Source organism: Syzygium oleosum, unplaced genomic scaffold (assembly GCF_021117445.2).
Source record: "Syzygium oleosum isolate NSW1041296 unplaced genomic scaffold, Sole_v2.1 Sole_v2.03, whole genome shotgun sequence".
Lineage (NCBI taxonomy): Eukaryota > Viridiplantae > Streptophyta > Magnoliopsida > Myrtales > Myrtaceae > Syzygium > Syzygium oleosum.
This window is the reverse complement of record NW_026607487.1, coordinates 3,906,235-3,920,142: the sequence shown is the minus strand read 5'-3', so window position 1 is coordinate 3,920,142 and position 13,908 is coordinate 3,906,235. Positions and strand designations below refer to the sequence as shown.

The 13,908-nt window shown below is 43.1% G+C and overlaps 1 protein-coding gene and 1 long non-coding RNA gene across 2 annotated transcripts; both read right to left on the bottom strand.

Moving 5' to 3' along the window:
- Positions 1 to 746: 746 nt before the first annotated feature.
- Positions 747 to 11,577, bottom strand: LOC115691010 (receptor-like protein kinase At3g21340). Its single transcript, XM_056309297.1, has 9 exons — positions 11,567 to 11,577; positions 9,610 to 9,681; positions 9,455 to 9,535; positions 9,072 to 9,232; positions 8,162 to 8,364; positions 7,881 to 8,007; positions 7,727 to 7,784; positions 7,594 to 7,639; positions 747 to 911 (listed from the first exon to the last, which is right to left on the bottom strand). The coding sequence occupies exons 1-9, from the start codon at positions 11,575 to 11,577 to the stop codon at positions 747 to 749; spliced, it is 924 nt and encodes a 307-aa protein (XP_056165272.1).
- On the bottom strand, positions 5,411 to 7,527 carry LOC130137538 (uncharacterized). The gene is made up of 3 exons (XR_008815952.1): positions 7,196 to 7,527; positions 6,846 to 6,962; positions 5,411 to 6,549 (listed from the first exon to the last, which is right to left on the bottom strand). It is a non-coding gene; the product is annotated as an uncharacterized LOC130137538 (long non-coding RNA).
- Positions 11,578 to 13,908: the final 2,331 nt, after the last annotated feature.

Genomic DNA, 13,908 nt, shown 5'->3' with positions numbered 1-13,908 from the left:
CTGTCATCTAGTGACGATATATCTTCTTCTTTTCCAAGTTTATACCAAACCAAATCTCTATTTCACTCCAGTTGCTCTTGACAATGTCTTGGCTGGAGCGATGATGGTTATCTAATTATCAGAATCACGTTGGCTTTGATTAAGGTTCGCTTGATTTAGCTAGCAGCGTAAGTCGATAACTTAGCGAACGTTCTATTTGTGTAAAATAGATGACGCTATTCAGACTCTTGAACTCTAGTTCAGGACACACTTTCTATGTCATAGTCAAGGTCCCCCGTACCCAGAACAGAAAGGTCATCACATACTTATGTCCCGCTTTGCGAAAATTCCTGTTGGTCTATGATCATTAACAGGCCGTTTTTCCTGGTTTGCTCTCCAAGATGAGCCCTCATTTTTTTCTGAATCCCTCCATTGGTCGCTGCAGACGGGGCTATTCTGTAGCGCATCTGTGGATCCTTTTTGACGAATCAGGCAATGTTGTACCGGAGGTGCACATCTTCTCCGGCCACGTAGCTCTCATCTAGTCAATGATAGTGGTTGTTGCATTGGAACGCCGAGACAGACAGCCTGTTCTGCATTCTAAGAATTATATGAGATTGGGATTGCCTTTTATCAGGATATAAGCATGTTGCATATTATGCATTATCATAAGTCAAGTTCACCAATGATCCATATATTATGCATTATCATAAGTCAAGTTCACAAACGATATTTTGAACCAGAACAATAGTATTGAGTTTTGGCCTTTACTCGGGGTCGAGGTAGCTAGGAGTGCCCGCAGGACAAGTCGACACGTAAGAGTCATTTTCAGTTGCAAAAGCTCTTGACAGGCCAAAATTAGCTATTTTGGCTCGGAAATCTTCGTTTAGCAAAATGTTAGTAGTCTTCAAGTCTCTGTGGATGATGGGTGGCTTGTAGGGGTGTCAATGGGTCGGGTCGGGTCAGGCTTTCATGATACCCGACCCGACCCGAAACCAATAGGGTCGCGCTTGACCCGCCCAAACCCGGCCCCAGACCCTGTTCAGCATACACCATAAAGCCCGGGTCGAGCCGGGCCGGGTCGGGTTTCGGGTTTTTTTTTTTTGGGGCTTCGCATAACTTCCTTCTCTAAGTTTGATATGCTTGAAGTTTGTCTGCAAGCAAGCAACCAACTCTAAGGCGTTCATCCATCTGGCTTCCGAATTCAAAAAGCATAAACAGAAATAAGCAAAAGCGAGACGTTCTTGTACTAAGTTTGTTTGCAATTTTTATTGCCGCTGCAGTGTATGTCACGCCCCGTACCCTACGAAGCGCTAACATCCCTACCTTGGTCGATTGCAGTGCGACGTCCCAGGAAGCGTCGCCGACCCAACGCCCAACAGAGAACAAGCACAAGCGGAAGCGATTAAATAAACAACCCTGACAATTATAAAATACGAGCCAAGGATAGCCAAGCAATAAACACGATCGCAGTAGAAAATAGGTACATACTTACATTGCTATAAAAACCTTTTTACAATATTCGTTTATACAACAACAGCAGTCAACACTCATAATAGCAGCCTCTAGGTCAAAAGGGTCAGTGGCTAGGGGTACTGGATGGGACTAAGACAGGCTTCAGTCAAAAAGGTGTACTCGCTTTACTTAGGAGTATTGCTAACCTAGGGACCCCAGTCCGGGTCGGACCCTGAGGACTCCTCTATCGAGCTCTCCTGGGACTCGGACTCCTCGGAATCCATGTCCTCTGCTGCATCACTCTCGTCCACCGAATCCGGTTCTAACTCAGGGTCTAAGTATAATCCCAGCTCGTCCTCGGCTCCTATTTCTTGATCGGATCCCAGTTCCTCAACCTCTCCATCCTGTTCGTGATCTACTTCCATGGCTACCGGCTCTTCTTCATTCTGGTGGTCCAAGGGTTCCGGATCAGCATACAACACTTCAGGTTCCTCAGCCTCCTCGACCATAGCAGCAGGTCCGTCCACGGTTTCGCCCTGGCTGCTCCAATCAGGCGTAGTTGGAGGATCGGAAATCTCACCACTTACCATCTGTGGGATCATGACATTATTCACGTCTACCGGGACATCAAAGGTCCTGAGCGGGGGTCCGATTGCTCTGTCGGCTCCTCGATAGCACCAAGCCACATATTCTTGGGTGTGGTAGTGCGCCTCTCCCACATTTACAAACAAAACAGCATAATATCTCACATAGGCTGCTCCATCACCACAGGGGTGCACGCTTGACGACCGCTGAATATTGTGCGGTATCCCAAAAAGAGGTGATGCCCTCGACATTCTACGGCTGGGGGTCTGAAATGTTTCGGTTTACACAACCGTGAGACGAATCTCAATGAGTTCAACCCCTAAACCTAGGCTAGGCTAGCATGCAATCTCCTGACCGGAAAATAAATATGTGAAACCATAGTGCAACAACAATCAAATAATCCTCCGACCCTGCAGGTTAGGCAGTTCAATATATAATAATCACGGCACGTATGTGGCACATATTATCACACGTACGCCAATCACATGCTCATGCACCGAGGCTCACACACTCGCATGCCAGTCCATGCATGTTCATGCATGCAAATGTCGTCGACATGTCACGTGTATTTCCCGGCCCACTGGCCCACACTGGCACACTGGCAATCGCCCAATTTATTATTTATTACGACTCGAGTCATCAATTTTTCACGGCCCGGTGCGTCTAGCCTGCTTCAAAGTGCATGAGGCGCAGCAACCGATCTGGCCCAGTGTCTCTAGCCTGCTTCAAAGTGCATGAGGCGCAACACTGTTCTCCTTGCGAACCAGAGCCTGCTTCAAAGTGCATGAGGATGGTCGCCTTCCGGACGTACCGGGCATCGTCCTGCTTCAAAGTGCATGAGGACGGTATCGGCCCGAAGGTCATGACCCAAAGGTCCTTAGGTGATCACACAACTCATTATTATCTGAACCCAGCGTATAACGCTTCAGGGTATTTTAGGTGATCACATGCTCATGGCAGACACGCATTCTCGCGCAAGTTCATCACATGCCTCACTCTTGGCATACGCAATGCGTGTCCATGTTATGCAATGCAATGCACCACGAGCACCAATATAATTCAGACACCCAATGTCACAACACGTGCTTAATTGGCCCAATTAATACCGTGTGGCCTAACGTGCGATTCACAAATCAGTAAATCATTGTAAACCAAACAATGGCCAATCGCACTCCATAAAATCAGCCACACCACATACGACATAGCAGATCGAAATCAACCACAATTAAGCATAATTGACGTACAATCACCAACCCGGACATACCCGTAATTTTCCAACGGGCTACTAAATTGGTCATTTAATCCAATTAATCTCCCCAAATAATTCTCATTAATCCACTAAATTTCCAAATGATAATTTCTACCAATCCGTCCTCAACCCAGTCTGAAATACACACTGATACTATCTAAGCCAGTCCAAATTGTACCGATAATACCTAAACCAGTCCAGAAAAACGCACTAACAGTCCTAATCCGGGTTTAGGAATTTTACTCACTTAATCCAAGATCACGACGACGAGGAACGGCGGCCGATCACTGATGAACAGTGAAACCGGCGGCGAAATTCCCGGCGGCGTGTACTGTTCACGCGGCACTGTTCACGCGGTACGGACTTGTACGGACGGGAGGAAAAAACGGTGGCCGGCGAAGTGGCAGTGACGGAACGGCGGGCCGTACGGACGGCGGCGTACGGACGCTACAGTACGACCGTAAGGACACCGTACGAACGGTGACAGTCGGCGTCGTACGGTGAGGCTAGACGGCTGGGTGGCGACGGAACGGCGATCCGAGCTCCGATGAAGGTCCGGCAAGGCTTCGACGTGGCGGCGGTGCTAAACCGGGAGAGAAAAAGAGAGAAAAAGAGAGGGAAAGAGAGAGGGAAAGGGGTCAGACGGAGGCGAGGCTCAGGCTGGGGGCTGAGGTGGTCGACGGCGAGGCACGGCAGCCAGCGGCGGCGCTCCGGTGGCCGGCGGCGGCGCTCCGGTGGCCGGCGGCGAGCTCCGGCAAGACAAAACCATGAGGGAAAAGAGAGAAAATGGGAGAGAAAGAGCTGGTGGGGGCTGCTGGGGGTGGTTCTGCCGTGAGTGAGGGTGAGAGGAGAGAGAGAGAGTCTTATCTGGTCAAACATGGCAGCCAAGGGGCGCACGTGTCGCCAATCCGTGAAAAATGACCAAAACGCCCCTAATCTAACGGTTCTAAAGAGATATGCTTAAATAATTGAGGGACAATTGGGTCTTTGGTGCCAATAATGCAGCTGATAACCATAGTTACTTATCCCAAAAATTTCCCAAAAATTCGGACCCGAAAACGGCCCAGGGGCAAAACCGTCATTTTTCCGGTCTCAGGGCGAAATTCCAATTTTCGCACATACGTGTTCCATATGTGCCTGGCCAACATAATATGGCGTCGGATTCGACAAATTCACTTTCTAAGCCCTCGAAAATCGACTGCGAAGTTTCGGGAATAAAATAATATTATTTTCCAATTTTTTGTCGAAATTCCAATTTTTGGCCATAACGACTCCTGGTATGCGTGGCCACCCAAAAATGGTGTCGGCCTCGAAAAATAACCTCATTTGGCCTCGAAAAGCAACGCTGGCGTCCCGAGAGGCAAAATCGTAATTTTTCACCCCCGGACCGAAATTCCAATTTTTACTCGTACTAACTCCAAACGTGTGTCGCCAGCGTAATACGACGTCAGATTCCCAAAAATAGTCTCTTAAGCCTTCGAAAATCGGCATCGAAATCCGGACCCAATTCCGTGAACAAAACTCGCTAAACTTTCAATTTCAGGGTCTCTCACTAACGGGCGGCTGTTTAGGATCTACGCGTATCGACCTAGGGTTATTCGACTTACAACGGTCCCGATCATTGAGAGAATGAGAAATCATCACTAGTTCCAGAGGTCGCGATCTTTCGGTTCAGGTTCAGGGCTGGTTGGTCACGTGCACTTTCGGTCTTGCAGAATCACCTGCGATCCGATTGTACATTGTTGGCCATGGCCAAACCAAATCCATCACCTTTCCTAAGATCGGCCCACGTTGGCCCAAAATATTCCCTCATCATATCTCGAGATCGGTGTCCCGTTCACTATCGAGTCCCTGGTCCATATACCGTTTCCTAGTTAGCCATACCCCATTGGTTAGTATCCCAAGAGTGATCAGCTCCGGGCGAGACTTACCAAAATGAAATGCGAAATATTGTCAATTTTATTGATCCCGGAATTACATCGAAATTCGGGCCGTTACAGTGTAATCCCCTGTGGCTAGGTTACCAGCTGAGCTCATTTCAGCAAGAAGCAATATGCCTCTACCTCGAGGCATAAAGAGATGCAAAACACATTGTTCCATTCTATGAACAGCACAAAGGCTACAAGAAAACATCAATTTAAGTGAGCATGATAATAACATCTACTATTGGCATCAATAAGTAAATAGAATAGTCTTCACAGTAACAAACAGATACATCAACCTTCCAGGAACCATTCCTTCGCAGGAAATAAAAAATTCAGATATTTCTGTCCTCTAGCAGTGCAAGTATGTGAAGCTCCAACATCCAGTTAATCAGGCACTTAACGAATAGGTTATCTATCTTCTACAAAACTGTAAATATTTTCTATCTATTAGCCTAGGGACACTGACTATCTGTTCAAAGCACAAAATGGCTGAGATAGGATATCCATCAAGAGACCGTCTGACAGAATTCTATAACAGCAAAAAAATTAACTTCAGTAACGGGGGCTGGTAAAATGGGATACAGCAAGTTAACTTATAACTGCTCCAATGATAGTAGAGTTTCAGCAATCTCCTTGAAAAGCTTAAATAACAAGATCATACGATAAGAGTGCAAAATCATGAAAGGCAGATGAAAAAAAAATTGTGTCAATTTTTCAATGATTATTCGTAATCCTAGTTTTAGGAAGGGATACCAACTGCATCAAGCATACAATATAACAGCATTCCTCATTTCCCTCATCCCCCAACCCCCAAAGGAAAGGAAAAGAAAAGAAAAGAAATCGATTCCGCTAAAGAAAGCCTTTGTCCAAGTCCCCTTGAAAATCTTCCTTTCATCAGCTCTTCTTCCTAAGATAGACAATCAACTTACTGAAAAATTGAATTTAATTGTTAGCACTCCTTCGGGTACAAAAGTTCAGTTTCTTTTTTTTTTTTCACTTATCTTTGAAGGACGGGTTCAAAAGTACAATATACATGAAATGAAGGAAGTTCCAAACCACAATGGACAAGGCTTGGCCATGATACAATATCAATAGACATCATAAACCAAGTGACAAAGCAATGTCCATGGAGTTGCTGTTCATGCGTCACCTTGGGTGGGTAATTCAGGGTTCATCATCGACGCCATTAAAACTACTGGTGCCGCAAGTGAACCCAACAAGGCTTTGTGTTCTTCCCAAAAGCCATACCTGCCGTGTCAATGTCTTCAGGACGACACACTTGCCCTTCCTTTGCGAGTCCAGATCAATATTGGCACCATCTTCCTCAGCCTCATCCTCAGGGTTCATCTCAAGAATCTTTAAGCATAATAAATTCCAATCAGAGGATAACTCAAAGCAAGAAGGGAGACAACGAGCATATTATACGAGGAACACATTATCATCACTCATCAGCCAAGAAAACACACTATAGCTATAAACTCTCGGAGAAAAGACCTCAGTCAGCCCAAATTACAAAGACATCATGCGAGACGTAACTTGCCACACCCCGAATTTTCAACAGAGATTTGTCAGGGACAGTCCCCAAATCACGAGCACAACAAGAGCCCTTCAATCAGACCCGTTTTACAGTCAAACCAATTCCGAAAAGTTACCTCCACAATGTTGCCGACCAGGTAAGGGAGTTGCTTGTTGAGCTTAATCTTCTCTTGGTTCTCCTATATCTTCTCCTTATACGACTCCAGCTCTAGATTCGTCCTCTGCAGCTCCTCCTGTCACCACAAACAAAAAAAAAAACCAATATCCCATCAAAACCCCCCATCGATGCACCGACTCAAATCACTAGAGATTCGAAAACAAATTACCGAAGACCCAACAAACAAGCGAAGCTCGCGCTACAAGCCCTAGCAATCCAATCGAAGCCATCGACATCCGCACACGCAGAGGGAGATAAGAGACGACGCGACCGACGACAGGGTACTTATCTTCGAACTTCTTCTCCCACCTGATCAGTGTATGGCGGAGGACGGCGAATCGGAGAGGGGAGAGGCGGTGGTCGGCATGGGGTCCATGGACTCGACGGAGTCCCGCTGGGTGTTCCAGTACGAGGACGATTCGGAGATCGAGGGCGACGAAGAGGACGACGACGACGTCAAACCTAGGGTTTTTTCATCCTGCAGTGCTATGCGCGCAGAGAGGGGAGAGAGAATGGGAGAGAGACTGAGAGAGGGAGAGTCAACGGGTCGGCCCAGAGTGTCAATGGGTGGGCTCGATTATACCCCAACCCTAATGGTGGTACAAGTTTTAGGGTCAAATTGAGACCCGATCCCAAAATATCTCAAATTTTAGGGCTAAGTCGGGCCGAGACGGTCCGGGCCGGGTCAGCCCGGGTTTTGTTGACACCCCTAGTGGCTTGCAACCGTTATGCAGATAATCCAAACCTGAAATCCTCGCAGAAACCGTGTCAATAATGCCAAAGCAATGACGGGAAGAAAACCTACAACTGTGTATATCTCATTCAAGTACCTTGTGCTACATGATATCAACAGCTATTTGTAGTCTCCTACTCCACGTCAAGACCTTCAGATGGTCCTCTGGTGGTTGCATCTTAACTTTACCTATGAGCAAGAAATAGAGTTTTTCAGGATTATTATACAGAGGAAACAACACAACAGAACATAAACACGCACCTGATAAATGTTGCCTTAAATTTCCATTAGCCATGTATTCATATATTAGTGCCATGTGCCTGGAATCATCGCAATATCCAAACAAAGAAACCAAGTTTCCGTGGTGAATAATCATTAAGAGTTGATCCTGCAATATCACGATTTTGTATTGTCATAATGTATACTGATAATAGTCTAAGAGGAAGTTTCTGAACGTACATCTGTGTAAGTGAGTATTAGTTGGTGTAAGTGAGTATTAGTTGAGTTTAAAAAGGAAGAATGATTCCATCATCCTGTCTGACCTCGGCTTGAAATTCCTTGTACCCTTGCTTTGATGATTTAGAGAGCATCTTCACTGCAACTTCAGTGCCGTTCTCTAGTGTACCAAGATATACCTTTCCAAATCCGCCTTCACCAATCACTTGTCGAAAGTTCCCAGTGATTCTTGAAACCTCTCCATACGTAAAAGGTCGATTTTTTAATCTCAGCATGCTTTCACTAGATCCTGTATCAAAAAGTTTCCTATGAGTTTTGCGACTACACTTTGGATGGTAGACTTTCAAGACAAATAACTCCAACTGCGTCCTCAACAATTAAAAGACGTAGGAAAGATTGACGGGGAAGAGGACCAAAAATCAAAAGATCTGGCGAGGGATTATCTGTCAGCTGCCATCAATATGCTTACAACTGTGTTCTTTGCTCAATACATACAGACAAGTTTGAGATTGTACAATCAAACTTTCTTTTAGGGAGCATTGAAATGTTAAGGACAAAGTTGTATTCTCAAGTTGTTATAAGTCCTTCGCATGCATAGCACGGTTACTTTTGGAAAAGAAAAAATCAGAAATTTATTGTCGATAAGTTAAGCCAAATAATGCACTTTCTCTTCGTGATGCTGATGCGACCATGCTGTGGTAATTACTGTCTCTCTCCTTTCCATTTTCTTTTGGTCACTACGTAACTCAGATTACTTGCATTTTGAAATTTTGATTAAAGGCACCTTTATTCCAGATTGCAATGACGATGAGATTGTAAAATAATACCCTTAGGGTGAGTGAGAAGAGATAGCAAGTTGCTGAATTGTATATTCTCAATAAAATTATCCTTGAAAAGACATTGTTGCAGATATAACTCTACCAAAGGAAAAGCAATGTCAAGATTGTCGTCAAATGCAATGTAGATTGTGCAAACAGGACAAGGAAGAAAACTTACCAGCTATTCTTTTCCGTTTAATTAACCAAACGATGGCCAAAGCACCAAAGAGAACTACAAAGAAACCTGAAACTGATGCAACAACCGGAACAAGGATGTTTTTTTGTTTCTTCTTCCGCAAGCAAGGATCAACTCCGCAAAGATTCGTGTTTCCTGTCAAACTGCCACAAAAGAATGAAGGAGCTGAACTTAAATTCCTATCAACATTGCCATATGGTGATGACAAGTTGGCCTTCTTATTTGCTTTTAATCACATTAAAAAAAAAACATGTCGATAGTCTTGCCACCCTATAGAAGTTGCATCCGACTCAACGAGAGAGAGAGAGAGGGAGAGAGAGAGAGAGAGAGAGAGAGAGAGAGAGAGAGAGAGAGAGAGAGAGCACCTCATGATTAAAGTATTGTCCAGAACCCTTTTCTTAAGAGCTTCAGGAACTGATCCAATCAGGTTGTTTCCACTTAAATTTCTGCAAATTTAGCCATGATTAGAGGTTTCTCCACTTGAAATAATTTGCTGCTTCATTTTGCCACATTAACTTACAGATACCTAAGATTTTGCAATTCGGACAGAGTTTCTGGTATTGCTCCTGTACGCTGATTGTTGGACAAATCTCTGGAAAATACCAAGTTTAGAACACCTAATATCAAGTTAACCAGGTCCATAGCCAAAGCAGGATGTTTCCACACACATTAGGGCAACATTCAAAAGCCTACATCTCCTAAACCACAACCTTAATCATTAAATCATGAGTTGACTCCCGGCGGTGCTTAATCAAAAGCTAAGTAGTACCGACACGCGATACGACACGCTGATACGTCATTACTCAAAAAATAGAGAATTCCGACACGTTGGGATCCGTTGTATATTAAATATATATTTTTATATATACATAATAAATGATCATTTTTATGGTTATTTCAATCAAATTAATTTGATTCAAAGTCACAAATAAATAAATAATAAAAAAGAGCCTAGAATGAATTTACACTAAATACATTAATCCACCATTTGTTAATATCATTCATTGTTTCGAATTGACAAATTCAACTACATTCCATTTCAATAATCCATAAATTTACATATTAGCAAGAGAATCTTTCAAATAAGTGAAAGAGAAATTGAGAAAGGGAGAGATACAGAGAGAGAAAGAGGACATACATACCAACGGTGAGTTTCTTCTTCGGAAAAAGTGTCAGAAAAGTACTAAACTTATTGCATTTGTGCCAATTTAGTTATAAATCTTTTTTTGGTACAAATTTAGTCATAAACCTTTTGTCTTATACCAATTCAGTCATTTCCGCTAATTTTGGTCGGATTTTGCTAACATGGACACCGACTGGCTTACATAGCACCGTCAACGATGACGTGGACAACTTTTAATAATATTTTAATATATATTTTTTAATTTTTAATTTTTTTTAGCTTTCCCTTTCTTCTTCCTTGTGCCGATCGCCAATCTGGCAACCAGTTGGAGGCTAGGACCGGCAAGCCCCACTAGCCACTGGCGAGGCTCGAGCCCTCTCCAACGGCTAGGCGAGGCACGACCTTGCTAAATCTGGTGAGTTTGGGCCTTACCCATGGCCCCCGCCGAATCTAGCGAGGGTCAAGCCTTGCTAGCCATGGGTGAGGCCCGACCTCGCCAGATCTTCGCCAAATTCGGCAAGGTCGTACCTCATCCAGCTGCTGGTGAGGTCGAAGTCCGCGACCTCGCGACCACTGGTGAGGGCGAGGCTCACCTCGCCATTAGATAGGTGAGGCTTATCGTCATCAGTGGCCAGTGGGGCTTGCTAGAGACCGGCGAGGGGCCTAGCCGGCCCTAGCCTTCAGTTGGTTGCTAGTAGGGGAAGAAGAAGGGGAAAGAAAAAAAGAAAAAAAGAATAAAAAATATTAAAAAAATCGAAAAAATATTAAAAATATTATTAAACGTTGTCCGCGTCATCGCCAATGGTGCCACATAAGTCGGCCGGTGTCCACGTTAGTAAAATTCAGCCAAAATTATCCGGAAGGACTGAATTGGCACAAAGAGAAAAGGTTTCGGATTGAATTGGCATAAAAAAAAGGTTTAAGACTAAATTGACACCAATGCAATAGGTTTAAGACTTTTATAACACTTTTCCCTTTCTTCTTCTTCTTCTATTTTTCTATTAAGGATTCATGATTAGGTTTTTTTGGGCTAGCTAGGTATATTATTAATTTTTGGGTGGCTGGGAATATGATTTAAGTATATATTTTTTTGATAGATTTACATTTTGACCCCTGATTTATTGAAAATGTTTAAAATTGACTCCATGCATGTCAGGATGATGGACTCGCGTGTCGCTGGTGTGTTTGGAGCGCTGATCACGTGTTGGATGTCTAATACATGTTGACCACGTGTCGGTCGCATGTTGAATTGTGTTGGATGCATCACCGATGCGAAGGCCCTCTGAGAGTGTCCGTGCTTCCTAGATCAAAAGTGACGTGCAGACACAACTAAATCAACAACGGTGATACTTACAAGTATTCCATTGCTGATAGATGTGAAAAAGATGAGACTTTTTCGCCCATCAAATTGCTGGAGCTCAATTTCCTGACCATCATAGATCAAAAGAGAGGAACCTGTCATTGCCATCTTCATGAAAGCAGCATTTTATGGTGCTATAAAGAAAAGTTTGTGCGCTCAATTCTTCGGAATGAAAATATTTTGAGTCCTCCAGGTGTAAATGTTTTAGGTACTAGAGACCTTTCATAATCGCCAATCTCATTCCTTGCACGGGTCTCACTAACTCCTTGTACTATAATTTACGGTTATTATTGACCGTAGAGTACATAAAGGTTATTCTTGGAGGACATAATACCTGCTCAGAGAAAATGCAATTTGGAACGCTTAAGTTATAAATTGGAAAGTCGGCTATTAGTGAAAAAAGTTGTGCATGCATGACAACTCGCATCGAAGAAGAAGGGAGAATTTAGGCTTCGTTTATTTCACGAAAAATTAATAATTTGGAAAAGCATTTCCCTAAAAATAATCGATTGTATTATTTATAAAATTGAATGAATGAAAAATATTTTCATCATCCACAAAATTGTTTAGACATAAATTGTTATCGATATTGAAAATATTTTTCATTGACTAATTATTTCAAGTGATACAAGCGGTTATTTTTAGGAAAATATTTTCCAAATTAGTCATTTTCGGCGAAATAAATAGAGCTTTACTGTCAATCAATGAGTATATAACTTGTCATGATCAACCTCATCCCCCGGGAGCAAGTTCTCCAATAGAAATACTCAAGTGGGTAACTTTTTGAGATGGGTGTCAACTTAGGGATCAGTTTGTGAGCTCACTTCAATACCATGTGAGGCTTAAGAGTGTCAAAAATTCCCTCTTTTAGAACACTGAAGTTTCCATGACCCCATAGCCTAGCAGCACTCTCACCCCCTTTGACTTGTGAATTGATCCATTCCTGCTCCCTTAACAATCTTAGAAGCCCCGTGACTGCCCTAGCAAATGCTCTCCGCCCTCGTCAAGCCAAGTTGCAATATATACTGTTTTGTCCCAAAATGAGTACTCAAGATCAGTACTGGAGGGTGTAATACTGTAATAACTTTTTACAATATCCTGGCCAAATTCATCTGGACGAAGCCCAAAATGGCTACTCAAGATTGACTTTTGGGGGTAGGTGTCAAATTTTCAGTCACTTTATGTGCTCTGTCCCGCTTCATGTGAGACTTTGGGTGTAACATAACGACAATCAAACAGACTCCAAGAACTTGACAAAAGCATGACAAAGTTTTCGGTCCATCTGAAAATTCACTCTGAAAGGTTACATTCACCCTAAATGTTCTTTTTTTCCTTCTCATTGATGCATAAAACTTCCGGTTTTCATGAGAATGAGAATTATTCTTGAGTTTTCGCCTAGAAAACCAATATTATCAAAGAAATAGTGACTGGGGACTCACACCAATATAATCCTTAGAGGATTTTCAGAGCTACAAGTTAGACCATCCCATGCGTAGTTGCTTGGTACACATGGATCACCTTGCCAGCTTTCTCTCTTAATGTGATACATTACTTTGATGTCACTGATAGCTTGCACTGTAATTTAAATCACAAAAACGATCTATTATTTAAGAAGAAGGATAGAGATGCAAAATGTGGTTGTGATCACATACGAAATATATATAGTTTGAGCTTTCAAAAGAATTGTATCAATTCAGGGCTTCAGCTTGAAGAGACATTCTAGCAATTACCAAGCAAAAAGTAGCCAAAGCAGAGAAATTAGCAGATAGCAGAGTAATACCAAGCCACGCCTGTTGATCCCAATAAAATCGGAGTTCGCGAATAACATAAAGACCCACAGTGGAGACTAGAATATTTAGCATAGGATGACCTAAATTCTACTTATTGAGAATGGAACATCTGTCTAATCTTTACCAAAAATATTTTTTTTCTTTACCAAAAAAAAAAAACATCTGTCTAATTAATATTGATGTCAATTGTAGCACAACTGTACAAAGTGTATCTAGACAGTAAAACATGCAGAAGAATAAAGGCATACCATCATCTTGTGCTGTGGGTACATTTGGAAGATCGCCAATTGTATAGAACTCCACGGCATTGAGGATTGGTGGATTTCCAGACTTATTCGTCGATTCAATTGGGAAGGTGATGTTCCACCCGCTAACTGGAGTGGAAACTACGACCACTGGCTCTAAGTACTCAAGGCTCACTGTCCTTGTGAATTGATTATCATTCATGGAAATTGTGAACTCCCTCTGATGGCCGCTCATCAGTCTCTCAATCTCCATGAAATAAAAGTACACAATCCATTTCTTTGTGGAGATCGAAGGCCAGTG